Raw genomic sequence first — 27,400 nt, 5'->3', positions numbered from 1 at the left:
CTCACGTAGATGTTGAGATCTGAACTCATTAAGAACAAGATAATTTCATAGTTTGGCTTAATTTCGAAGAAAATCTGGCCAAAGCAACGTACAAGAATGGACTGGTCTCTCTTGTTAATATCCTGCTATGAACAGCAGCCGACTAAATTATTGAGGACATTAGTTACGTAAACTGTTATTGTGTTACAGCACTCCTAGTGTGAAAGTCAAAGGAGGATTGAGAGAGATGAGGATATCAATAAAAGCATAATGTAATGTAAAACTTTTGTTTAGCTTTAACTCTTTGTTTCCGTAATTATTTTCCAAGTTGGAATTATTCATTTTGCTTGTTTATGTTATGGTTAAACTTCGATACCTTTTTTGTATGTAATCCCAAAATGTTATATTAAGTATATAATTATAGAAGAATGTGAGGTACATTATATATAACACAAAATAAAATTAATTTCACAAAAACATGCAATTATAAGTATCTTCAGTTAGGAAAGATAGTTAAGAAAGACCATATCCCATGCACACCCTTTCCCCAGCATTTCGAGTGTTGCTGTATGTTCTGCATAAGGCGACAGACACACACACACACACACACAGTGCAGCGTCAGTAATTGACCAAAAAGAGGTTATTGAGTTGATGCATAATTTGTACTTTTCTCGTTAGTTTTAGTCATTCCCTTTTATTGCGTCTCAATCTTCTGCTGGAAAGTGAAACAACGTCACAGCATGAAGAAAGTGAAAATGTTATTGTATTAATTCATTCAATTGAATTCTTGTTGTCAAACAAGGATTTTTTTTTAAGTCTCCGCTCGATGTGTGTTTATTTTTAGTACAAGGGGAACAAACTGGGAGCAATTATGGCAGGAAATGAGCGCAGGGGGGATTTTTGTACCTTCTGAGCAAGCAAATCCTTTCAACGACGTTCTACAGTGAATGGCAATCAAGGGGATGCAATCAATTCATCATTAGCCTCTAAAGTATCGACCTCTCTATCGATTGAGGAATATTTTTGGCATTTGCCCTACTCCAGCGTGGGCAGATTTAACTGACGGTAGAACTTTCGAGGGGACATAAGTCACTCAAGTTGGTACCGATGGTCCTCTCTGGTACTTCTAAAGTAGACTCTTCGATCTGAGGGAGAGAAGGGGGGGGGGGTATGGATGTTGGTGAAGGTCATTGAATGTCTCACGTGACTTTAAACAGCGATGTGCTTTTACATCGAGCACCGGAAGCAGTAAGTAATCTACATGAGATTCGTTAAAAAATGTGTAGTCATATTTTATGGAACTATTATACAAGACACATTTAGAGTATTTAGCGAAACTTGTGGCATATTTTTTTAGAGAGGATAGCGAATACGGTGGGCTACTAGTTAATAATTCGTGGAACATCCATAAAGTCAGCAGTTCTCAACCGCTTATGCTCGGCGACCCCTTTTTACAATCCCCCCGCACACGCACACACACAGCAATATAAGTATAGACAATAACAATCCATATTTTCGATGGTCTTTGGCGACCCCTGGCAAATCATCAATCGAACCCCAAGGGGGTCGCGACCCACAGGTTGAGAACCCCTGCATTAAGGCCTCGTGGAACATCGGGGTTCCGCGGAACACAGTTTGGGAAACACTGATATAAAGAAACAAGCATTAATTAGCGAACTCATTATCATAATTATATCTACACGAACTATATGGCCATAAAGCAGGAGAGAAACATTCGTCAGTTGGTCTTGTAAAGAAAGAAACAGTCTTGCCTTTGGTCTTTTGCTTGTAATACAGTGGTTCTTTGTTTTTTCCTTTGTAGGAGTTCTCATAAACGCTGAACAATTCAATCATCTTTCTTCTTCTTCGTTCTCATTGTTATGTTGGAGTTTTCAGATGACTAGACCAATACATGAGATGAACTGCGCAGTGGTTTCCATTGGAGCTCTCCATATAGTTTTCTTTCTACTGGGGTGTTTTGGGGACAGTGTCTTGTAAGGGCCTCATGGTAAAGAGAACAGTTTTGAAGGACATGGTCAGCATTCTCTGGTGACACTCCACATGGGCAGATTTAATTGGTACCAATTTTGAGCTTCCGGAACACATGTTGTATCTTTCAAATCTAGTCTTTTTTTTTACAACACTTTTACCATCTCACTCTGCCTGTCTGGTACAAATTTTGAAATACTATATCTCCCACACCTATTCTCAGAAGTTGAAATTGTACAGAATTATTTATGGTACCTAACAAAACATGAATTTGTTTTCTTTTTAAAGTAGTAACCAATTAGTCGATTAATTATTGGTGGTTTATTATTTTGTTTGATATCGAAAAGGCAAGGAACTTCTACTTAATGAGATATATAATTGTAAATGTGGGGTTCTTCCCTAAGATAACTTTTTTTTTGTGAGTTGTTTCTTTTTTGAAAATATTTTAATATTTTTTTTAAAAATCTAATACTTTAAATAATACAGACGTTACTTCAAAAAAAAAAAAGATGATTACGTTTGTATAACACATTATGTTAATATATTTTTTTACCTAATCATGCATTTTGACGTCCCCTTCCCCCTTTTACATGAATCATAAATTCAGCGCCTGAAGTTATAGAGCAGATACAGAAATCAAAGAAACACCAATACAGTCGTGAGAGAGTTTCCAGTGCTTAAGCTTTTTTTTAATTATTATTTAATCGCGTATCGTATAATGAATGACTATAGACCTGTTTCACTTACTTCCATTGTGTCTAAATGTTTAGAAAAATTGGTTAAAATGTTTCTTCTGAATGATCTTTGTAATAAGTTAGACCCTTTACAATTTGCTTACCAAAAGGGTAAAGGTGTAGACGATGCCATCCTAAATATTTTAAACTGTGTCTACAAACATCTGGACTTACCGAACACTTATGTAAGATCGTTCTTTATTGATTTCTCATCAGCAAAAAACAAACCCCATTTGGGCAGTTGTTTGATACAAACATCTATAAAAAAGCTAACAAGATCCTCGGAATAAAGAATCGCCCTTTGTGTCAGGATTTTGTGATTTTACCATCACAAAAGAGATACAAGACACCGATAGCAAAGACAAACAGACACAAACACTCTTTTGTTCCCCTGGCAATCAAATCATTAAATAAGAACAATCTGGTATAAACTTTGTCACATGTAAATTATGAGTGAGTCTGGTGTGAATGTACACTTTGGTTTCTTATAGTTATAATGTTATTTGTTTGGTGTAATGCACAAATTGTAAGACAAATTTCCATACGGACAATAAAGATTATTATTATTATGTTAGAAATGAACGAGTAATATTATTATTATTATTATTATTATAAATCATGGCTAATAGCAGGCTCGCTGCGCTGTGGTCCATTTTTTTTTTCGACCAGTTTTGGGAGGGGAGTATCAGGGAGAGGGTATCTGTGCCCATCAAATACAACTAGGCTCGGAGTCGGGGTTTGAACTCGACCCCCCCCACCCTCCTCCATTTTGACAGGTAGATAGGATTTTGAATTTTTTGGGATTTGTATGAGGTCCATGAGCTCGCTCAATTTAAATGGGTCTCTGACAGTTGGGGGGGGGGGAGTAAAGGCGGTTGGTCGTGAAACCCTCGTTAAGTGGGACTGATGACCTTTATATCATATACGGTATCTATAGATTTCTGGGTCTGTAAGGGGAAATTTACTTTACTTTACTTAGTAATGAACATTGTTAGTCTTAATTTTTAAAATCTAAATATTCATTTTAAAAAATTTTCATATTTTATTAAAATTAATTTGAACAAGTTTACATTTTTTTTAATTTAAAAAAAAAATAAGAAGTTAACAACTTGTATCCCCCCAAAAAATATATTTTTTAAAGCGATAATTTAATACCAATATTATATCTTTAATCTGGAGTTCAAAAGATGTCGAATTTTTTGTTCTATTATTTCAAAAATACTGTCAATTGCTTTAAACAAGCTGCCAAAACTAAAAAATACAATGATACATAACTTTAACTTGATTATTGTTTCCGAATACAGGAATCTTGTTTGGGCTAGCTGGCTCAAATGTCTACATAATAATAAGGTGTTTGATCCTAATCACTTGGAATTAACATTTAGAAAAATAATGGACTTTAGGGTAGAGAATTATCTAGTTTGATTTTCATATACCTGTATAATGCTCATGTAGTTTTTCAGAAATAGGGTGTTGGGGGTCAGGGATATCTGATATTGTGTTGATTGTTCTGGAGTAGAGGATACTTGTGTCATTTTTCTGTCTTTAGGGGGTTCATTGGTTAGGTCTTTGATATTAAATAATATTTCTATTACTATTATTATATTTTTAGGTTAATCACTTTTCAATTGTTTATGATTTAATACTTGTGAATTATGATAACTTACAAATAAAAACATATTTAAAAAAAAAAAAAAGCCCACAAAAGAGGCAAGATGGCCCATAAAAGAGGCACATAAAGCCCCAAAAAGAGGCAAAGAAAAGAGGCCTAAGGCCCAAGGATTCCTATGATGATAAAGCTAAAACTGAATAGCGCAAATTCTGAGGTTTCCTTTAAAAAAAAAAAAAAAAAAAAAAAAAGTTGCAATCAATTAGTTTGTATCAGTCATGTAATTAAATCTATAATCGAACTAGACTAACAACAATAAATCTGTGTAATTACAAAAAAAAAAAAAAAAAACTATAACCTATTCAGTTCTGCATGTGTCTTTGTACGTACATAAAATAAGAGCCCTGTTCATTCATTTAATAAATAATGTCCCTACAAAAAAAAAAAAAAAGTAAGACTATGACTGCTTTATTGATCCTTACGGAAATTTGTTGTGATTACAAGGACTCTTTTCTCATATAAAGACAACACAACAGAAAAATACACATAAATACAACAGACACAACATAAAGAGTTCATTCAGCGACTACACACAGGTATCTTGGTGCTTTTCATGTTCCCTGACTGCTTTATTGATCCTTACGGAAATTTGTTGTGATTACAAGGACTCTTTTCTCATATAAAGGCAACACAACAGAAAAATACACATAAATACAACAGACAACATAAAGAGTTCATTCAGCAACTACACACAGGTATCTTGGTGCTTTTCATGTTCCCTGATCAATGAGTGGCGGTGATAGAGTCTGACCGAGTGAGGTACGAACGAGTTTTTGTACCGCTCCGTTCTTGTTTTGATTGACAGCAGTCGCCCACTTCGCGACGACCTGACGTAGTTCTGATGGAGCTGGTGGCCGTTGGCTTCCAAGATTTTTTCAAAAAGTTCCTTTAACTGTGGTAATGTTGTGAGTGTAATTTTTGATGCCCTTTTTCTGATGTTTTCTAGACAGTTTAGATGAAGCGTTGCCTTTCCAACAAGTTATTCCGTATGTTAGCAGATTTTGTATAGTCGCGCCGTAAAAAGTATATAAAATTCATAATGATGTAGGACCTATATCAAATCAGAACAGAGGCATAATCCCAAGGATCCTGGGATTCAGGGGCATAGGTAGGAATTTTGGATCGTTTGTGGGCCCCTGCATTTTGCTTAATATTTAATTTTTAATGTGAAAAACACTCATTTGGAGCCCGGGGGGATTTTCAAATTCTCCCCCCCCCCCCCAGCTACGCCACTGCTAGGGTGCAAATAGCTCGACAACTGGTGTCACAAACTAATAAATCTGAGGTATCCTAAAAAACAAAAAAAAAGATGTCAAATCAGACACTACAATAAGTAACCCTAATTAATTTGATATTGAGACTCAAAACACCCTTACCCTGCTTGTGTAGAAAATATTACATTGTAAACATTAGTTTTTACTTCCAAAAATTCAGATTTGAAAAACATCAAAGAATCACCTCTGGACCTTGATGACACAACACAAAAAATGGAATCCATAAAGACGTCTTAAAAATAAATTTACGAAAAAGAGAAGATGATGTGATATACGCTTTTGATGCTGTCGCAGTCGTCCCCAGTTTGAACCCTGCCTACTTCCGTCCTCCGCTGCCCTGCTATTCGGTAAGATGAAGGGGTTGTGTAGCAAGACAAACTACGCACTTCTTGAGATCTTATAAGATAAGAAAAGATAAGATATATTGACAATAAGCTTCTCGAACGCTTTCACCAAAAGGAAACAAAGATTTACTGCTGCAGTCTTGAACAACTGTATAGAAAACACAATAAATATGCATATAGGTAGCCCTGCAGGACCAAGTCTTTTTTTGTTTGTTTTGTTGCTGATGAAGGCCTCGTGGCCCACACGTCCTTTGTTTTAAGTTTGGTCCGGCCTGCGTTTTATTCTGGGCATAAATCGCACTACCAGACACGTAGATATACTCAAGTGGATGCTCCTGAGAGACATTATTGAGGCACTGCTTTCTGTTGGACAGCTGCGCTAGCCGCTATATAGGTAGGTCATCACAGTTACTCGTTAGAGCTTAATAAGGGTCAAGCTTGTGCCCATCCGAGGATGGGTTTGGGGGAAATAACCTGTTCAAACTTTTTACCAGTCAGACAGAAGGAGTTGATATAAGCTTTAAAAAAAAAAACACAAGTAGCCTACACACATAAAACAGTCCGATGCTTAAAACTTAATTCTGAGGCCATGAAAATGAAAAATGAGTCCCTCGATTTGTCTCCAAATTTTGAGGGTTCCTTTATTGTAGAATTGAGATCACATAAGCACTTGGTTACAAAAAAAGTTAGTTAACATAACTGTTACATTAGTTAATGACTATTGATCTCTTTGCACTAAGAGGTTTTCAAACCCTCTACCTTCCTTAACCAACGAAAGTAAAAATAAAGGCACATTCCTCGTTCCATATGCTATGACAAATTTGTACAAATATTCCTTCTTCCCTAGTGCTATTAGAGCATGGAATGGGTTGCCTGAGTTAGCCAGGAAAACCAGTGACTTGGAGGAATGGATTAGGAAACAATAACTTGTGAACTATTTAAGATATTATCTCATCTTATCTTTTAAAATACAGACGTTACTTCAAAAAAGAAGATGATTACGTCCTACGCGTATCCCTAGGTCAATCTAGTCATGCATGTTAAGCAATGACTTAAGCTCAGCCAAATCACTGGTTTTCCTGGCTGACTCAGGCAACCTATTTCATGCTCTGTTAGCATTATTGAAGTTAAAGTATATGTAAAATATTTCATAAGTTACTCTTGTTAGCTTGCAAACTCTTCTTGGGCAAAACATAGAACCTGGACACGAAAACGGCTCTAACGATTTTCCTAGAAAATTGACAGTTTACGTATTTCTTAAAGAAAAAAATACACAGTAAAAACTCTGGTTTAACCATCATATTTTTTTTTATGAAGTGTAGGGCTATCATCTCCTGGGACTCTTTTAATGTCTCTTTTTTTTTAAACTTTTTTTTTGTTGTTTTGTTTTGTTTTTTTTTTAGTTTCTTCTTGATTTTAAAATATTGGTTGATGGAATTTATTTTAATTACACTTAATATTCTTTTGATTACATTTTAAAGCTATTTGTTTTTAATCACGATTTTTAAAAAAAAAATATTTGTCGTTGGTTAAGAAGTCAGCTTTAATGCTATCTCGGACAAGGGAAAGAAGTTGTACTTGACTGATGTGGGGGGTATACGTTGAATTAGTCCTTTATATAATTTGTAGAGAGAAAAGTTCGAAACTAACAGTAAATAACTATAAAAACATATATTTACTTATGCTCTCCGTTTTTGTGCTGGTCAAACTGATTAACTTGAAAAGGCTTAAGGAGTTCGAATTCAGGTAATTCAATTTGGTTTTAAATAAATGCATTAAAAAAGCGATCAGGCAATATTCACACAGGATCGTTACGTATTGAGAAAGCTAAAAGCATGAAGTTGTGCTAAACAAAAACAATTAGTAAAAATATTTGCAATCGCACAGATTTATTAATATCTAGATCTATTACAAATTTAATTACATGACTGATCCAAACTAATTGATACAACTACGCTTAATATAAGCTTTTTTTTTTAAAGCCTTTCTTTTTTCTTGTTTTATGAAATCTATTCACGCTGTCGTCTGCAGATTTATTTTGTTAAAATTAAAGCATAATATTCCAGAGCTGTCCAAATGTATTAGGCCTAAGGCTGTAGAGTAACACCTTTACTAAAATCACTAAATTTAGAAAGCCTTCAGGACAGAAGACGCAAAAGTAAAGTAGCAATTATACATAAAACACTGAACCATAATCTTCAAATACAAAAACAAAATTTAATAAAATACTCTGAAAGACACAAAGATAAAGACACATTCCTCGTCCCATATGCTAGGACAAATTTGTACAAGTACTCCTTCTTCCCTAGTGCTATTAGAGCATGGAATGGGTTGCCTGAGCTAGCCAGGAAAACCAGTGACTTGACAGAATTTAAGTCATTGGTTAATATGCATGACTGAATGCATAACGCGTTAGGACGTGATCATCTTCATTTTTTGAAGTAACGTCTGTATTATATAAGATAAGATAAGATTCAACAAGTTTTCTTTTCGCGCTTCCAACTATTTGACCATGCCTCTTACCTTCGATGTGTAGAAATAGTATTTTAAATAACAAATCCTTTGTTTTGCATTGTAATATTTCAAAATTTAAAAAGAAACATTCAACAAAATAAAAGCTTAAAACTTGTGAAATATGCCCAAGTTATCCATGGCTATCCACTATCGAACTCTTCTGACTGTGTATGTCCCCAGCACCCCGTCGCCTGGTGCCAGTGTGAAGGACCAGCGCTGGGAGTCGGGCGAGGGTGACGTTGCTCACAGATTTTGACTGTTAAACAAACATAGCGTCGATATTTGGATTTATTGTGAAATGGAAACTTTTGAATGAAAGACGTACACCTATAGTGATGACGTAATAAGTCCAATTTTTTTAGTTTAATAATCTCTAGTTATCTGCTACTATATACATGACGTAAATTTAAGACTCTTTACGGATAAATGAAGACACTGAGACGTGAGATAGATACAACAAAATCTAGATCTTGAACTATCTAAACGCGTACCTCAGTTGAATCAATAAATGAGTTGTTGGTCAAACCGTCCACTAAGATGGGAAAGGGAATTGACTTTTGTTTGTAGTTCGTTAATTCAATTCTAAACAACGCTGGTATCCGATGTGAAATTATTGGAATATTTATCTGCCTAATTCTTAGCTTGTGAAACAATTTCGTATAGGCCTATTATAGATTGGATGTCATGCCTTCTATTATCAGTGTGCGTCTGCTATAGCGGAAGTAATCAAAGCAGTCAACGAAAGCTTCCGAAGCTTCGATTGGGCGTCTTTCAGTTTTAAAGGTCCCATCGCGTTGAATAATTTACGTTGACCTGCCTTTCTTCCTTTTCCCTTTCAAACCCCAACGTCAAAAATTGATTCAGAAATTCCAAATAGAGCTCCCATTGAATGTAGTTTTAAAAGGTGGTACCAGCTCTCCATGGAGATACAGGTCACAGCCGTATGACCCAACATCATTGCAACGTCGCCATACACTGGTCATTGCCAAAGCATTTGCATACAACTCGTGAAATCATACTGATAATGTCAATAATGGTTATCAGCAACGATCACTGGCTTTGTAAAACCCACAACCCATCTGCAAGATCTTTTAAGTCACTGCGACCTGTCTTTAGTCAGTGATTTTCTTTTATTTATTATGATTATTATTATTTATTTACTGTGTCTATCTTTTTTAACGCTTATTATCTGACAGGTTGAGTTGGCACTAAGGCCAATGATTATTTTGTAACCATTTAAAGATATTTTGATATACACTTTATTAAGGATAAATTGAAATGAAATGATATATAGTTAGTCCTATGCAGTTTGAAGTAATAAAATATGAATAAAGATTTAATTTAGATCTATATTCTATATCTATATAGAACTACTATTTTAAATCATTAGAACTTTCTTTTAGATCTAAAATCTAAACAGATCTAGAATCTAGATCTATATAAAAGCTCGCAATCTGGCATGTTGAAAAGAAAACAGAAAAAGTCAAGAATGTTTCTCTTCCGGGTTACGTATTTGTATGTCTAACTATGAATGTGAATTTCTTAAACAGTGAATAAATCTAGATCTAACATTAAGTCTTGTTTGCGTGAAAGCATACAGCATAATTTCTATTGTATGCCTAGAAATAAAATGTCTTCTGTTAGAACGGTCATCAGCTCTGTAGCATCGGATCGTGTCATCACTAAATTCACACCGGTGAGTTTTGACTTTGTTAGTTACATTTCTCATTTGAATCATTTGTATTTGTACACTCGTCTGTAGACTGCACTGAGTGACTGTGCTTTCGTGACTGTGACTGAGTGTGACTGTAGACTTGACTTTTCTAGTCTCAGTCTGTAGTCGTGTAGATCTTACTGTACTGTTACTGTAGACTGTAGTAGTGTAAAAGTAAAGTAGATCTAGATTTCTAGATCTAAAATAAATGTAATTTAATATTTATGAATTTATGTTAAATAGAAAACCAAAATATACATTCACACCAGACTCACTCATTGTGACTCATAATTAACATTTGAAAAGTTTATATCAGAATATCAAATTGTTTCTAGATCTATTTAATGATTTGATTGCCAGGGAAACAAAAAAGTTCTTGTGTCTGTTAGTCTTTCAAGTTTCTGTCAGTCACTCAGTGTCTTGTATCTCTTTTGTGATGCTAAAATCACAAAGTCCTGACCCAAAAGGGAGATTTTTTAATTTTCAGAATCTTTTTACTTTAACACTCTCACTGTGACATACTGTTACAACAGTTGATCGCATTATTACTAAATTCACACCAGTGAGTTTTATACAATGTATGTAGTGCAAGTTTTAGATCTGATAATCTAATCGTAACACTCTCACTTTGGTGACTAAGTTAGTGTTACAACAGAAGACAACTCAACTGTCTAAATATGTTTAATTAATGTAATTAATGTTGTGCAACATTGTAACTTTCTCAGTTACTGTAAGTGTATGGTATTACTAAACAAAATCTAGATATATATGTGTCTTTAGTGAGTTAGTGTAACAATGAGGAACTATCAAAATATATTTTTATTTGTAATAGTAACACTTATAAAAATAAAAAACTGTTGGTGTTTTACACAAACTCACAATGTGACAGGTAGAGCTAGATCTAGTACATCTAAGACGTCATATCATATAATGCTCTATATATATAAGTCTTGAAAATTTCCTTTATTAAAATTACTTAAAATTATTATTTTTTTTTACAAAAGTAAAGTTTGTAAAATTTTTACTCTACATGTTTCTGATGTTCCTTAAAATTTGAAGATAATTAGATGGGGGATGACAGCAGACAGGGCTTGAACCCTGGATCATTAAGAGAGGTCCTGGGTTCAAATCCCGGACGAGCCCCCAAATATGTCACGGCTTTCCTATTATATTTATAATATAACTCTATAGAATCTACCTCAGGTCTCGATACGTCTAGGTGTCCCTGGTTCAGTTCTAGCTAACGAAATAAAACAATGAAATCACTAGATCAAACACATAAACTTTAATCAGCTTTACTGCATATCACACACGCTGGTCTCTCTCTGACAACAAAACACACTTCCGGTCATTCGCGCAGATTGTAAAAATAGATTATACATACATACACACATTCATCCGTGACACCACCCAATGACAGTCCTGAGAATATAGATCTACTGTATAACCAGGCAGCCATCTTGATTTAGTTAGAAAACCTAATACTCCTCATGTCTCAAAATTTGTAGACATGATATACATCTAGATCTAATTGTTATGGATGACTATTAGAAGGCTGGCTAATAAAGGTAATAGTGGGCTTTTAATGCTAGAGTATTGAGTGGTGGCTTGATCTTGTGGTTGTCTGAGCTCGGAATAGTAGTAATAATCTTCATTTTATAGGGACGTCCAAAATAAATGTAAAAATAATGAAGGAAAGTAGATTAATCCCCGTTTAGTAAGATTTAGAGGCTAGATCTGTGTCGTACTTCAACAATAACAAAACCATGTTACATTCAAAGCTTTATTACACTGAATGACAAACAACTACACACATAGTAGAAATCACAACACGAAATAAGGTCAGTACACAGTCTAACAAATGTAAACAAACACTAGGGGTGACAATCAGATAAACAAATTCACGGCATTCACCCCACGTTTAAATTTTATAAATATAACACAACCACAGATAGTCAAAACAAAATACAAAGATGAAAAAAACATAAACATCTAAACACATGTGTAATACTGGTTAATAGTAAACTGTTTATCAAACACATCAGTCTGTTAAACCCGGTAGTTGGGTTTTGATTTTCTTTCTCTTAGGTTGTATCGGCTGGTTGGATTGGTACTATCAGTATCGGTACCAACAACGTTACTTGGTGACTCGATGGTCGGGGCTTCAACCGAGTCCACTTCTCCCAATAAGAATGACTTGGTTGTTTGGTTAGCAGGAGGATTAAGAGTAGAGTTCTCTTCGTTGTTTTTTGTTTCACTTTGAAGTGAGGGTGTCGCATTCCAGGAAGAACTGTCTCTCAGCACAAGGGGTCTCACATTTTCTGTGAAACAGTCTTTTTCTTCGGGCGCCAACAATCTTAAAGAAACTGTTTCTTCTCGGCCCGTAGGTGTTCTGATAAGAGCGTATTGAGGGTTGCTGTATAGATTCTGAAAGGATAAGTTCATGAGATGTACCTTAGAAATTTGTGAGCCTAAGTTATGATTGACAAAAAAAAAAAGATGTCTAGACTACCTACCTACAAACTTTTGTGGTACTTGGTTTGGACACTTAATACCAAAAACATTGACTGCTTTAATTTACACTTGTTTTCAGTTTAACGCTTATCGTGTTTGACAATAATTGTTTATTTTTTAGCATTAGAATGTATTTCTAGTCAGTTACTTGTAGGCCAGACACAAATGAAACTGAAGACAGATTATATTCAGTCTGCTTATAAGATTAGTATAAGATAAGATTAATAAAATGCAATAAAACTCTTTAACATAATCCTATAAAAGGTATCATCTTTTAAACAATTTTTCTTGAGAAGTAACCTAATCTTTTTTTTTTTTTTGTTTTTCAAAGAAACTTTATTTTCTTAGTTTGGCTCAGTTTCAATCATCTGGTAATGTCAAGGTTGAAAGTTTGTGCCCACAAAATCTTCTTTTATCAGAGAAGATAGCTAGTGTTTCTATTTTAACTTGCTTTGAGGTAGTGTTTAACTATAACAAGTCAAGGTTCACATTTTGCCAGATTGCACGACTGTTCTTTCCAATGATTTTTACCTTTCTCAAAGTTTCTCTTAATTTTATTGTTTTATACTGCTATTATGAGCATTAATTGTCAAATTCATCTCACTAGCACTCAACATTCCTGGTTTAAATTACTTGCATGCTTCTGAGTTTACATATTTACTTTTTATCTATCATAGGCTTTTCATCCAGATGGAACTCCCTATTCCAAAGTCAACTTTCATCCCAAAGTGAAGACTGCGTGTTCAGAAAACAGAACTGGGCGTGTTGGGTAAGCTCAAAACGCATTAAATAGCTGTCTGAGTTTTTTTTTGTTATTAGATAGCCATCAGTATTTTTATCAGCTTTTTAAAAGCTCCATTAAGAAAATAAGGAATCATCATTTATTTTATGGGGCAAAAAAATATCATGTAATCTTGAGAATTAAGGTAAACTCCTTAGAATTTGAAAAAGTTCTAGTGTATTTAATCTTTATCATTATATAGAGAAATATTTGAGATATAAAATAGGTAGATTGACCTGATTTTAAAACTTCCTTAAGAATAGTTGAGAAAAGTAGACTTTATGTTTGACACAGATAAAAAAAAAATAAATGCTAATATTGACAGTTAATTGAACTCTACTAGATATGGAATGAAAACTGCAATTTGATTTAGACAATTTTTAATGGGAATTTGACTACAAAGTAATAGACTGTATATACTTTTACTTCAAAGTAAAGAACTTATATACTTGTTTTACCAAGTAATGGTCTTTATATATGTGTACTGCAAAGTAATGGTCTGTATATACTTGTAAGTAATGGTCTATATATACATGTGTGTTAAATTTCATTGCTTGCAACTGGCTAAAGTGAGGCATGGTGTTCACACTAAATAATGCTAGCTACAAAACATCATCGTAAAACATTATCTGTAGAATGACATTGGCTAACAATGAAGTTTGATATTCATCGTAATTATTTTGGGGCACACAATACCAATGTAATTCCAGTGACATTGGCTAACAATGAAGTTTGATATTCATCGTAATTATTTTTGGGCACACAATACCAGTGTAATTCCAGTGACATTGGCTAACAATGAAGTAAGATAGTTTCTAATTAATGCTGGCCATGAAAATCTGCGGTACACAAGGAACCTTAACCTTATCTAATGATAAAATGGGATGTTTGTACAAGTGTTGGCCACTAAGCATTTGCTTTTGAAAAATTCATCCTCCTTACAGACGGTGTCCATGGAAAAGCTTACTTTTACCAAAATGCTTTTGTGTAGAAAACTGAATTGTCCTTTTTTGTTTTTGTCACTGAAATAAAAAAAAAGAGAAATGTATTTCTTATTTCAGTTTAAAGATCACTAAGGCTGTACTGGTTGGTGATGTGGCAGTAGGCAAAACATGTCTTGTAAATAGGTAAGTATGACATCAATGTGGCTAATGGTGTGGAATTGTTCAGATATATTTATAGAGTTTGACATTATTTTCTGTTTTCTGACCATAAAGATAATAAATAGTACACTGACTATATAACCTAATTCTGCTTAACTAGCTACAGGTTATACAATACCATGGACAAGATCTTTAAAAAAAAATGACAGCTAACTTATCCAATGGAAGTGGATAGAAAGCCAACTAACAAAGGCTAGACTCATCTACATATTAATAAGACTAGCAAATGACTTAAGTCAACACTAAGGCCACCTATTACATTACATTGCTGCTTGATCTACCCATCTAACTACAAACTGGTCATTCTCACTTATAAAAACAGTCTGAACAATATTGTGTCATATTTTTTTTTAAATCTTTTCTTGTATATACAGTTTATTCATTTTAAAACTTTAATGAACCTTGGCATGACTAGATGCATGACGGGTAGGACGTAATCATCTTCTTTTTTTTTAAGTAACGTCTGTATTATATAAGATAAGAAGAAGATAAGAACTTTTAGTTCTTAATGAGAAGTCTGTGTCAGCTTTTACTGTTTTATTTATTATTATTAGCTTAAAATCTTTGAAGGCTCATGCAAAATCAAATTTTAAAATTATTTTTGTCTTAATGAAATTGTTTCTCAGGTTTTGCCATGATGTGTTTGACAGAGACTACAAGGCAACTATAGGTGTGGACTTTGAGGTGGAGAAGTTTAGTGTTCTTTCCATTCCCATTACTCTACAGATGTAAGTACATACTACACAAGTACATGCTTCACAAGTACATACTAGACAAGTATGTACTAGACAAGTACATACTTTACAATTACATACTACAATTACATACATGCTTCACAAGTACATACTAGACAAGTGCATACTTTACAAGTACATTCTTCTCTAGTACATACTTCACAAGTACATACTTCACATGTACATATTTCACAAGTGCATACTTCACAAGTGCATACTTCACATGTACATATTTCACAAGTGCATACTTCACAAGTGCATACTTCACAAGTACATACTACACATGTACATATTTCACAAGTGCATACTTTACAAGTACATTCTTCTCTAGTACATACTTCACAAGTACATACTACACATGTACATATTTCACAAGTGCATACTTCACAAGTACATACTTCACAAGTACATACTTCACATGTACATATTTCACAAGTGCATACTTCACAAGTGCATACTTCACAAGTACATACTACACATGTACATATTTCACAAGTGCATACTTTACAAGTACATTCTTCTCTAGTACATACTTCACAAGTACATACTACACATGTACATACTTCACAAGTACATACTACACATGTACATATTTCACAAGTACATACTACACAAGTACATACTACACATGTACATATTTCACAAGTGCATACTTCTCAAGTACATACTACACATGTACATACTTCACAAGTACATACTACACATGTACATATTTCACAAGTGCATACTTCACAAGTACATATTTCTCAAGTACACAACTACATACTACAAGAGGGCATATTTTTCATAGTCTTGTTGATAGTGAAAAAGAATAAAGTGCCCACTAAACCATGGAGCTTGAATTTAAAACTGCATTGAGGCTCTGGTTTTTATCTTAAATTTAATGACATGGCCAACTTATGATGGTCAGGTACATAGAAACAAAGTGACAGTTTTTATGTACATTATTCAAGTGTTTATTTACTTGATTTAACATAAAAAAATAGAATTTAAATAGAATATCATAAACCACAGTACTACTAATAACTAATACTGATTACAAAGTAGTATACTTAAACTCAATAACTTCACTTTAACATCCTCCAAGACTTCTTGTTGGTAATGTACAAAATCACTGAGTCAATATTTGGTAAAGTACCACAACATAGGAGGCTCAGTGGCTGAGTGGCGAAGTGCTTGGCTTCTAAACCGGAGTCCCAGGTTTGAATTCTGGTGAAGACGGATTTTTAATTTTGGGATCTTTGGGCGCCTCTGAGTCCACCCAGCTCTAATGGATACTTGACATTAGTTGGGAAAAAGTATAGGTGGTTGGTGTCACATGATACCCTCATAAACCATAGGCCACAGAAACAGATGACCTTTACGTCTTCTGCCCTATAGACTTTAAAGTCTGAAAGGGGAACTAACTTTTACCACAACATCAACAGTTCTTGCTCATGAAAAAGTACTTGTTCTAGATTCTTTCTCCATTTAGTCACACACTTCATGCATCTGTTTTCATCAGTACAGTTACAGTAGTTGTCAAGTCACATAGGCACTGGCCATAAAGATAATAAATAGTACACAGACTATATAACCTAATTCTGCTTAACTAGCTATAGATTATAAAATACCATGGACAAAATCTTTAAAAAAAAAAAAAAGACAGCTAGCCTATCCAATGGAAGTGGATAGAAAGCCAACTAACAAAGGCTAGACTCATCTACATCATTAATAAGACTAACATACGACATAAGTCAACACTAAGGCCACCTATTACACTACATTGCTGCTCGACCTACCCATCTAACTACACACTGGTCATTCTCACTTATAAAAACATTTAGGGGTCATCCATAACAAAACTCAAATGGAGTGATCCATACAACAAGCCGCATTCAATAAAATAAAACAATGTTGAGGTATAGCCTACTAACTGACATCTAATAGAAAAACTGAAGGCAGATGGCTGTTGTGTTAGTCACAGAGTACTCTTGTTAACCATCAGCTTATTCTAGACAGCGAAAACTCAAATGGGTCATCACTTATTTCATACTAAAATCTAATATAAATACACACCGCAAGAGCATAACAATTATCCTTTAAAATGAAAATTGTTATTATAGAAAATATTTTTGTATGGTTTAGTATTGATGAAGTCATGATGATAATAATAATACTTTTGATTAGCTTGAAATCATAACATTGATAATACTTTCAAGCTCCTGATTACGGTTTTAAAGCAGTGTATCCACTCTTATTTACTTGCAGCTGGGACACAGCCGGGCAAGAAAGGTTCAAATGTATTGCAGCTTCTTACTACAGAGGTGCCCAGAGTGAGTTGAGATTTTGGTTTTGTTGTTTTTGTATTTTGACATTCATGGTTAGGAGAGATTTCCATGGCTAACATACACAGTCATGGCTAGCAGTTACATCCCTAGCTAAAATATAAATTCATGGTTAGGAGAGATTTCCATGGCTAACATACAATCTTAGCTAGGGGAAACTTCCATTTCTAGGTCACTTATATAATAGCAGTGACATTCACAGCTATCATGAGGCTATAGCAGTGGCATTCACAGCTATCATGTGGCTATAGCAGTGGCATTCACAGCTATCATGTGGCTATAGCAGTGGCATTCACAGCAATCATGTGGCTATAGCAGTGACATTCACAGCTATCATGTGGCTATGTTTGTTTGTAAAATGTTTTACATGTTTCAGATGTTCCTTCAGAGTTGAAGATAATTACTTCCTAGTCCAAACCTCCCGCAGGACGACGGGGGATGGGAGCGGGCAGGGTTTGAACCCTCGACCATCGATAAATCTGAACGACAGTCCAGCGCGCAAACCGCACGACCAGGCAGCGGTGGCATTTGCAGCAATCATTTTGTTATGGCAGCGATATTCACAGTTATCCTGTGTTGAAAAAGTTGCTATTTCTTTTTATGTTTGTGTAATGACATGAAGATGGCTGCCTTGTCATGCGGCTTGTGCGCTGGACTGTTGTTCACAACCCTGCCCGCTCCTATCCCCATCCTTCTTTGGGAGGTTTGGGCTAAGAAGTAGATTATCTTCAACTCTGAAGGAACATGTAAAACATTTTATAAACAAATAAATGTGTTCACAACATTGAAGTAGTGCATTGCTGTCTGAATATGAATATCTTTCGTCAGTTCATGTTGTTCTATCCTAGTAAAGTCTACTATTAGATTTCTCTGTTGGGTTATCTTATTTTGATTACATATAGGAAACACTTTAGTTATAACTTTTGTCATTATTGCTATGGAATTGGATCACTCTGAATAGTCTTCCTTTACATATTTTCTTTGGTCTGGTATCTCTCCTAATTATTTTGAATTGATCTGATCTAGAAAGTCATTTTGAATAAGAATAAATTAAACAAAAAAAATATAACAGAATTCATGGACAGCTTTGAACAGAATGGCTACCAATGTTTGATAAGCATAAAGACACTAGAAGTAGCCATCAGATTTCCCAAAGGCTGCAAAATGTTATAGAATAAAAGAAAAACTATTTTATAATTTTAGTATTTTTATTTGTCTTTTACTGATATTGTATCTGGATCTAATTCTCATGTCAAATAATGCACTGTTGTTTAATCTTGGGAATTAATCTGTTTTATATTAACTTAGTTAAAAGTTACATTTTTTATTTGAATGTTTGTAAATATTTATTAAGTTTTACTTGTTAAAACTTACACTTTTTTTTCCTGGCAGTTGTTATTGTGGCCTTTGACCTTACCAATGAAGAATCTCTCCATCACACTGACCAATGGATGGAAGAAGCTTGTGCCAGTGCTGACCAGCCTGTCAAATTTCTACTTGGTACAAAAAAAGATTTATTGGTGAGTTTTTGTGGGTTTTTTTTTTCTTCTTCAACCAACACGGAGACTTCACAACTAGCAGAGCTTCGCTTCTCAAGCTTTGACCTAGATACACTCTAATTTTAAAAAAGGAAATTCCCCTTTCAGATCTTGCGTTCTATATATATAGGGCTGCAGATGATGTAAAGGTTATATTTCTGTGGCCCATGGTTAATGTACTAGACACACTAAAACAACATGAGCTTCAACAAACACAATGATTTTATTAGTCTCTATTTCTGTTCTTTACTCCAGCCACTTGTTCTCTAAACTGACCTCCTTTTATCTTCTGTCATATCTTTAACCAGTCATTGCAAATGTGCGTAATTCCAAACATCTGGAAAACTTCAGAAATCATACCAGTGCCTAAGAAACCAAAAATAGATTGCTTAAATGATTTCCGCCCAGTAGCACTAACACCTATTGTTATGAAATGTTTTGAAAAATATATGCTTAAACAACTTGTAGCAAAAGTCAATAACAGCCTAGACCCTCACCAATTTGCATACAAAGCAGCTAGAGGAACTGAGGATGCCATTCTATTGCTTTTGGACCATCTTTATAAGCATCTCGATGTACCCAAAACCTACGCACGAGTCCTCTTCGTAGATTTCTCCTCGGCTTTCAATACCATACAGCCACATCTAATGATAAACAAACGGAGTAACTTAAATGTAAGCCCTTACTTACAAGCATGGGTTCTAAACTTTTTAACCCAACGGCCCCAGTATGTTAAAGTCAACACCACCAAATCGTCAACTCGAGTACTATGTACGGGTGCTCCACAAGGTTGTGTGCTTTCTCCTGTACTATACACTCTTTACACTAATGACATAAGAAGCATCTATGACTCAGTTAAACTCATTAAATTCGCTGATGATACTGCCATAGTCGGTCTTATTTCAGGAGACGAAACTCAGTATCGAAGCTCGATAGAAGAGTTTACAAACTGGTGCACCGACAACTTTCTAGAACTGAATGTAACAAAAACTAAAGAACTTATAATAGATTTTAGAAAGAAAAAACAAACTATGCGTGAACTGCAAATAAACACTACATCTATAGAACAAGTAAAGGCATATAAATATCTAGGCGTTATCATCAACAACAAGCTTTCATGGGAAGACCACCTTGGAACTCTGACAAAGAAAACAGCCCAGCGACGCTTTTTTCTATACAAACTCAACAGTTTTAAACTAAACAAGAAGATCCTTGAGACATTTTACGGCGCCAAAATCTGCTAACATACGGAATAAGTTGTTGGCAAGGCAACGCCTCATCTAAACTGTTGCAACGTCTAGAAAACATCATTAAAAAAGCATCAAAAATTACACTCACAACATTGCCACATTTAAAGGAACTTTTTGAACAAACGTGCCTAAGAAAAATCGAAAAAATCTTGGAAGACAACGGCCACCCGCTCCATCAGAACTACGCCAGGTCGTCGCGAAGTGGGCGACTGCTGTCAATCAAAACAAGAACGGAGCGGTACAAAAACTTGTTCGTACCTCACTCGGTCAGACTCTATCACCGCCACTCATTGATCAGGGAACATGAAATGCACCAAGATACCTGTGTGTAGTCGCTGAATGAACTCTTTATGTTGTCTGTTGTATTTATGTGTATGTTTCTGTTGTGTTGTCTTTATATGAGAAACGAGTCCTTGTAATCACAACAAATTTCCGTAAGGATCAATAAAGCAGTCTTAGTCTTAGTCTTAGTCTTAGTCTTTACACACAGTCCTGACACACTGCTGTTCACTCAACCATGTACACTCAAGGTCCACTGGTCATTTCATACACAGGCACACACACTGCACCACCAGCCACTTAAATCACATACACTTACTATCACATGAGAGAGTCATGTGGCCAGCACAATAACCAACCACCTTTACTTTTCCTCAACTAATGTCAGGTACCCATTATGGGTGGACTTTGAGGCACCCTAAAGATCCTGAAATTAAAAATCCCAGTCTTCACCTTGATTCGAATATGGAACCCCCAGTTCGGAAGCCAAGCACTTTTACCACTCAGCCACTGTGCCTCCACAGATCCTAATACATTTAGAAAATTTCTTCTAATTTTGGCCTTTATAAAACAGAGTAGCCAGGCAGGGGAAACCAGCCAGTGGACATCACTAGGGTCATTAGACATGTGCACGTCCAGAGGATGACAAAAGGGAGATCAGTCCTGAAACAAAACTGATCCCTATGTCCTGAGATCTTGAGGACATTGACCCTCTCTTGCGACTTACTATCTTTCAAGCTTTAGACCCAATGAACATCAAGATTTTTTTTTCTTATCCATCAATCTCACACAGTATCTTTCAACGGCGGTAAAATCATTCTTTTAACAAATTTCTGACTCATAAATTAACTTTAGGCTTGTTACAAGCCTAGACCTACCTTTTACATGCTTGGTTCATGTTTATTGCAAAGTTTCAGAAAATTCTCACATAAAACCACACCAGTTCAATGTTGGTTGGCTAATTCTAGATTCTGACTTTTTTTTTTTCATGAAATAGCCAAAAAGCGGTATTGTGATATATCTGCAATTTTGGATATTAAAAAAGCAGTCCACCAGTGTGGTAGTGTTAAAAAGCAGGTTAAAACAATACAATATAAAGTCAACTTAATAAAAAAAAAGGTGGTTTACAGTGTATCTTGATGAAGCCTGTCACTAAATCATAAGTCTATGAAACTAGTATTTTAAGTATCATATTTCTAACAACCTTTCTAGTCCAAGATTCATGCAAACAAATATTTTGAGCTTCATGCGTGACATTTTCTTCAAATTGGTTCTCGCTAAGTCAATGAAAAAACTATTTTCTTCTTCCACATAGCCTTGATAAACCAAAACACTCATTAATAGTTCTCATATGGTCTGTCATGCCTATAAGCTTTATACCACTCGACTTTCATGGTTATATTATTCTAGAACTAAACAGACTTTTAACACTTTGATTTGGCTAAGTTGAAATAGTAACACTAATTTGTGTTCTTTGTCAATGCATTAACTTTTCAAAACATCGACTCCTCAGTCACCATCTTCCTACTCTGATGTTGAAGTCCGAGCTCTGAAGCAGGCCAAAAAATTACAAGCTGAATTCTGGGCGACATCTTCCAAATCAGGTCAGAGTTATGGTTCATGTTTTGTTCTAAGCCACTAGTGTAGATATGAATGTAACTGTCATGACTGGATAGGAAGTCAGCCCCAGTGTTTCTATACTTAAGTTTTTATTATTATAAACAAGGTTTTATTAAATTGCTCCACCGCACATTAGGAAAATGTGAAAAGATCACTAGAAATAACATTTATACATATAAGCTAGACAAAAAAAAATGTCTGGATAAAACATACAAGGTCCAGTTTTTTTTATACTTTTCATGTATACATTCTTGATGATCTTTACACACATTGATATGACTTATCCAGTCATGTCAGTGAGCACTACAGCCCATGGAGGGTCCTCAATGGCTTCAGCCTATCTTTCCATCCAAATATTCGTTGTGTGTTTTCATCTCTATTCCAGAAATCTTCATGTTGGAGATCTATCTTTACCATGTCAAGCTTTCATCTTCAAGTTGGGTCTCCTTAGATTTAGTGAAGGTTTTCACTAAACTACGACTTAAATTTTCAAATTGTTTAACATCATTTGTGTGGTATGCCCTCTGGACTGTTGTCTCAATGGTTCTCGGTTTGAATCCTGCCTGCTGCTATTCCCAGCCGCACTGTGGGAGGTTTTAACTAGCACATTTCTTCTTCTTCTTCTAGCCAGCTTTTTTTCTGCTTAGCTGTGTCTCTTTTGCTGACTGTGCCAAGGAAAAATAGTGTGCTGTTCTCTTCAGTTGTTCAGCGCTGCCGTACAGGTTGTTGGTTATGTTGGGCTGGAGTGGTAGTAGGGTCTGCCTAAGGTGGATTAGGAAGGGGCATTCAAAGAGGATGGGGTTTACAGTTTCATAAGGCCATAGGACATAATAATTTTCTTTTTTGAAGGAAACTCTGAAAAACTAAGATCAAATTCAGTATTTTAATGTGCTGTAATCTTATATTTATGATTCCCTTCCTACTGGGTTCTGCTTTTCAATGAGGCTGTATTTCTCCATACAAGATTAAATGGAAAACTCTTTAGTGTGTATCCAGATTTAGGGTGAAACAATAAAATGAATGGATGTTAAATATGCATACTTACTAAACCAAACTAAATACAGCAAACTTACAGGAGTAGATTTTATAGTATGGTGTCATGTGTTTCTATTTTTGTTTGATTGATGATCTTGATGAGATATACTTGTGACATGCGGATTGTCAGGTTGCGTAATAATAGTTCAAACACTTTAAGAAACAATGAAGTGACAATGTGCTGATATACTTTTTCTAGAGTTTAATTCTTTTAAACTCAAACTTGAAACAATAAATGTATGTACAGTTCATATATAAAGTAGATACAGGATACAATAATAATGATCAATAAAATAGGTAACTGTTTATTTTCAAACTAGCGACTTCTAAGTCTAACTTTCTAGCTCTCTCTCTTGTCCCAACCTACTACTTCTCCTCTTTTTATCTTTCTTTAGAATAATATAGAACCATGAAATCTCAATACCCTTGACCTTTTTAAATTTAATTTTCTGCGTCTGTTTTTTTTTTTTTTAAATTTAACCTGGATGTTAATTATATTTCCTTGCTGTAGCCTTGAACTACGTTTTAATCATCATCATTCTGACATGTGACCTAATTTGATCTCTGTAAACTGTCCTCATTTCATGAACACTGAGGTGTCTGTCGCCAAGGATGTGAAAGATTCCATTTTTATCTGCTAATAATAATAATAATAATAATAATAATCTTTATTATCGGTAAGGAAATTTGTCTCACAATTTGTGCATTACACCAAACAAAAAAACATTATAACTATAAGAAACCAAAGTGTACATTCACACCAGACGCACTCATAATTTACATGTGACAAAGTTTATACCAGATTGTTCTTATTTAATGATTTGATTGCCAGGGGAACAATAATTGCAATGATCAGACCTTCATATATTCATTGCACAATTTGGCTTGGATAATGACTAAATCATTTTTGTGATCTTTTTTTTTAACAAGTTTTTTTGGTGGAGTTTTCCCCCATCTGGGTCATGAAAAATCATCTTTATTTTTACTTTGAATTTTGTATCTTTGCGGCTTGTTGTTTAAGGTCAAACTTGGTAATATCTACTCACTTTATCCTAACAGGAGAGAATGTGACAGATTTCTTCTTCCGAGCCATTTGTTTATCTTTTGATGACACTTTATTGAAAGAACTGGAGGTAGATACAGTAGCATCCAAACAAATTGGAACCATCAGTAAGTTGACTTAGATCACTACAGATAAGAATAGATCTACAATAAATTTTTACATTCTAACTATTAGATCACTACAGATAAGAATAGATCTACAATAAATCTTTACATTCTAACTATTAGATCACTACAGATAAGAATAGATCTACAATAAATCTTTACATTCTTAACTATTTTATCATTAATCTACAATAAATAGTTACAGTCTAACTATTCAATATGCAAAAGTGAAGTACCGCTGTGACAACTTGAGATTTACAGAACAAATGATGTAAATTAAGGTCATCTGTTTCTATGACCAATGTTTTATCAAGCACAATGACCAAATGCCTTTACTTTTCCAAATTTATGCCAGGTACTCTTTAGAGTTTGGTGGACTCAGGGCATTCATAAAAATCCAGAAATTCAATATCCCCAGCCGAGATTTGAACCCAGGGCCCATTGGTTTGGAAGCCAAGTACTTTGCCACTCATAAGTCACACCCCCAATAAATGATGTACTCTTAATTATCAATAATGACTAAGTTAATTTTTAGAAGGTTTTATAAATTTTTTTGTTAAGATAAAAGTCCACTAGATGTATAAACATTCCGCCTTGCAGAATTTGTTTCCACCTTTCGAAGCAAAGAAACCTTCACATTCCAGACAAGCCTTTACCATAGCCAGTGGACTGAAACTGTTTTACTTAGCAGTTAAGATATGACATTATTTGTGTAGCCTTGACTAAATCTGTGTATTGTTTTGTTACAGAGGTTCAAAAGTCAAGTTCGGACTTGTATGAGAAAAGGAAATCTAATCAATTGAAGTGTTGTTCCTAAATGGTTTATTGTTTCTTCCAAATTTTATTATACTGTGAGTTTCTGTTTCTTTTCAGTCTTTATTTCTTTTCAGTCTTTAAAATTTGCTTTTGCTCCACTACACATGTATATATGCTAATTGGTTTCTTTTGAGGTAATGGAAACATGCATAATCTAAATCCAAATATATATTTATGTATAGATTACAAAGCTGTTGTATGATATTTCAAATGTGATAATGACCCGATGAAATTATCAAGATATCAAGTTATAAAAGTTGTAATTATATCAAAATTGTACAAAAACTATAGTCAAAAGAGTTTTATATGTCTAAAAGGGAATTAATTTAACAATTGGGTTGGTCTTTGCTGAAGAGAAACAATACTGAATGAAAGAAGTACCTGATTATGTTTCCTTGATTCAATATCTGCTTAAAAACACTTTTTTTGTCAATATTATGTTGGACCAAATCCATTGAAGTTGCATGCTAAAAATCAATCAAAAACTTGATGACATCAAAACTCCTTTTCTTGTTGTTCTGACTGAGTTGGAAATCATCTTTGGGCCTTCTAGAGGATTCTGTAGGCCATCAACAAACTTTTTACATAATATTTGAGATGATTTCCACAGTTTATGGTATATGTCATATAGGCATAATTCACTAAATAGTTTACTTTTTTTTTTTTACAATGATCTTCATGTGAAGTCCATTTACTGCAGACATTTTGAAGAGTTCATTCCAACTGCCTCAAGGGAATCAACTATGTTCTGTTTGTAGCAGAAGTTAACTATGTTTAGATAGTAATGAGGAAACTTCATAACCAAAATCCTCTCTTGCACTTTGTAAATCAAATGAGCATTTGAATCTTGATTACTGGAAAGTTACAAAAGTCTATTCTAAATGTTTTACAAAATTCTACATTCCTGTCACAAGTTTGTTATCTAGAAATAAGAGACTAGGGTCTCAGCTTTGGTATTGTCCTTTAGTGTAATGTAATATTTTTTATCAATACAGAGACATCTTGATGTATTGAAGTCTGTTCCAGTCAAATCATTTGGTTGACCTTAAATTTTGCATAATGCCTTGACCTACATGTTTTAAGCAAATTTTTGTCATGTTTATTCCAGCCTGAGAATGTTGTTTGTTTTTTCTAGTCCTTTTAGCTAGTTATTTTAACAAATGCTGGTTTATAGCTAAAATGTTTGGTTTATAGCTATTCATTTCAACAAATGCTTGGTTTATAGCTAACGTCTGGTTTTTAGTTTTTGTTTTTTTTATCAAATGCTGGTTTATAGCTAAAATGTTTGGTTTATAGCTATTTATTTTAACAAATGCTTGCTAGATATTTAAGTTTAGCTAACTTTTTTTAAATTTATATAATTGTAAAACTATGCTCTTTAATTCCAGATGTTTTAAAAAATTTTGACTCTAATTTTGTCTATAACTCTTAATTAAAGAAAAAAACAAACAATGGCAAACTATTTGGCACCAGTTTTAATGGGAAACAATGAAAGTATCTGAAGACGCCTCAGCTATTAGAAAAATAGATTTTCGCTTTTGAAGGAATGTCTTGCAAAGTTTAGTTTCAAGAATTTAGTTTAGTACATCAGCAACATTGTGACTAAGACGAACTTAACACAGGGGGCGTTACTAGCATAAGTAAAGGGACATAACACTTAAATCAACGTTCAGCAGCAGATGTAGATCTGAGTTTTTCATAGAACTTGCCTGCTTGTAAAATTTAAATTCGTTTCTAGTTTTACTTATAGAAGAGTGGCATCCATCTATCCATCCCAGTGGCACTACAGCCCACGGAGGGCCCTGGCCCTCTCTAGCACATCTTTCCATTCTGATTGATCTTGGGCGTTATGTCTCTATGCCCGAACTCTTAGCTGTTGTAGATCTGCCTCTACATCATCAAACCACTGGGCTCGTGGTCTGCTTTTGGGGCACCTGCCTTTCGTTTTTTGTAGTTAT

The 27,400-nt window shown here is 34.5% G+C and overlaps 2 protein-coding genes across 2 annotated transcripts in view; one reads left to right on the top strand and one right to left on the bottom strand.

Annotated features, from left to right (window-relative positions):
- LOC106080058 (proton-coupled folate transporter-like) overlaps positions 1–8,703 on the bottom strand; it is a 32,787-nt gene extending 24,084 nt beyond the window's left edge. The window contains exon 1 of the mRNA XM_056007199.1: positions 8,514–8,703. The gene's annotated coding sequence lies outside the window, so the exon portion shown is untranslated. The remainder of the gene's footprint in view (positions 1–8,513) is intronic.
- Positions 8,704–10,002: 1,299 nt separating this feature from the next.
- Positions 10,003–27,082, top strand: LOC106076968 (ras-related protein Rab-34-like). Its single transcript, XM_056007145.1, has 9 exons — positions 10,003–10,200; positions 13,410–13,501; positions 14,575–14,640; positions 15,303–15,404; positions 17,661–17,725; positions 19,130–19,257; positions 22,318–22,408; positions 24,519–24,629; positions 25,376–27,082. Exons 1-9 carry the CDS (start codon positions 10,120–10,122, stop codon positions 25,441–25,443), a joined length of 804 nt encoding a protein of 267 aa, XP_055863120.1. The 5' UTR covers positions 10,003–10,119; the 3' UTR covers positions 25,444–27,082.
- Positions 27,083–27,400: the final 318 nt, after the last annotated feature.

Source organism: Biomphalaria glabrata, chromosome 12 (genome assembly GCF_947242115.1).
Source record: "Biomphalaria glabrata chromosome 12, xgBioGlab47.1, whole genome shotgun sequence".
In the NCBI taxonomy this organism is placed as follows: Eukaryota; Metazoa; Mollusca; class Gastropoda; family Planorbidae; genus Biomphalaria; species Biomphalaria glabrata.
This window is presented reverse-complemented; position numbering and strand designations above follow the sequence as displayed.

Coding starts and splice junctions, on each gene's coding strand:
- LOC106076968 (XM_056007145.1), top strand. CDS start 10,120: ATGCCTAGAAATAAAATGTCTTCTGTTAGAACGGTCATCAGCTCTGTA. Junction 13,502..14,574: donor AACAGAACTGGGCGTGTTGG/GTAAGCTCAAAA, acceptor TTCTTATTTCAG/TTTAAAGATCACTAAGGCTG. Junction 14,641..15,302: donor AAAACATGTCTTGTAAATAG/GTAAGTATGACA, acceptor ATTGTTTCTCAG/GTTTTGCCATGATGTGTTTG.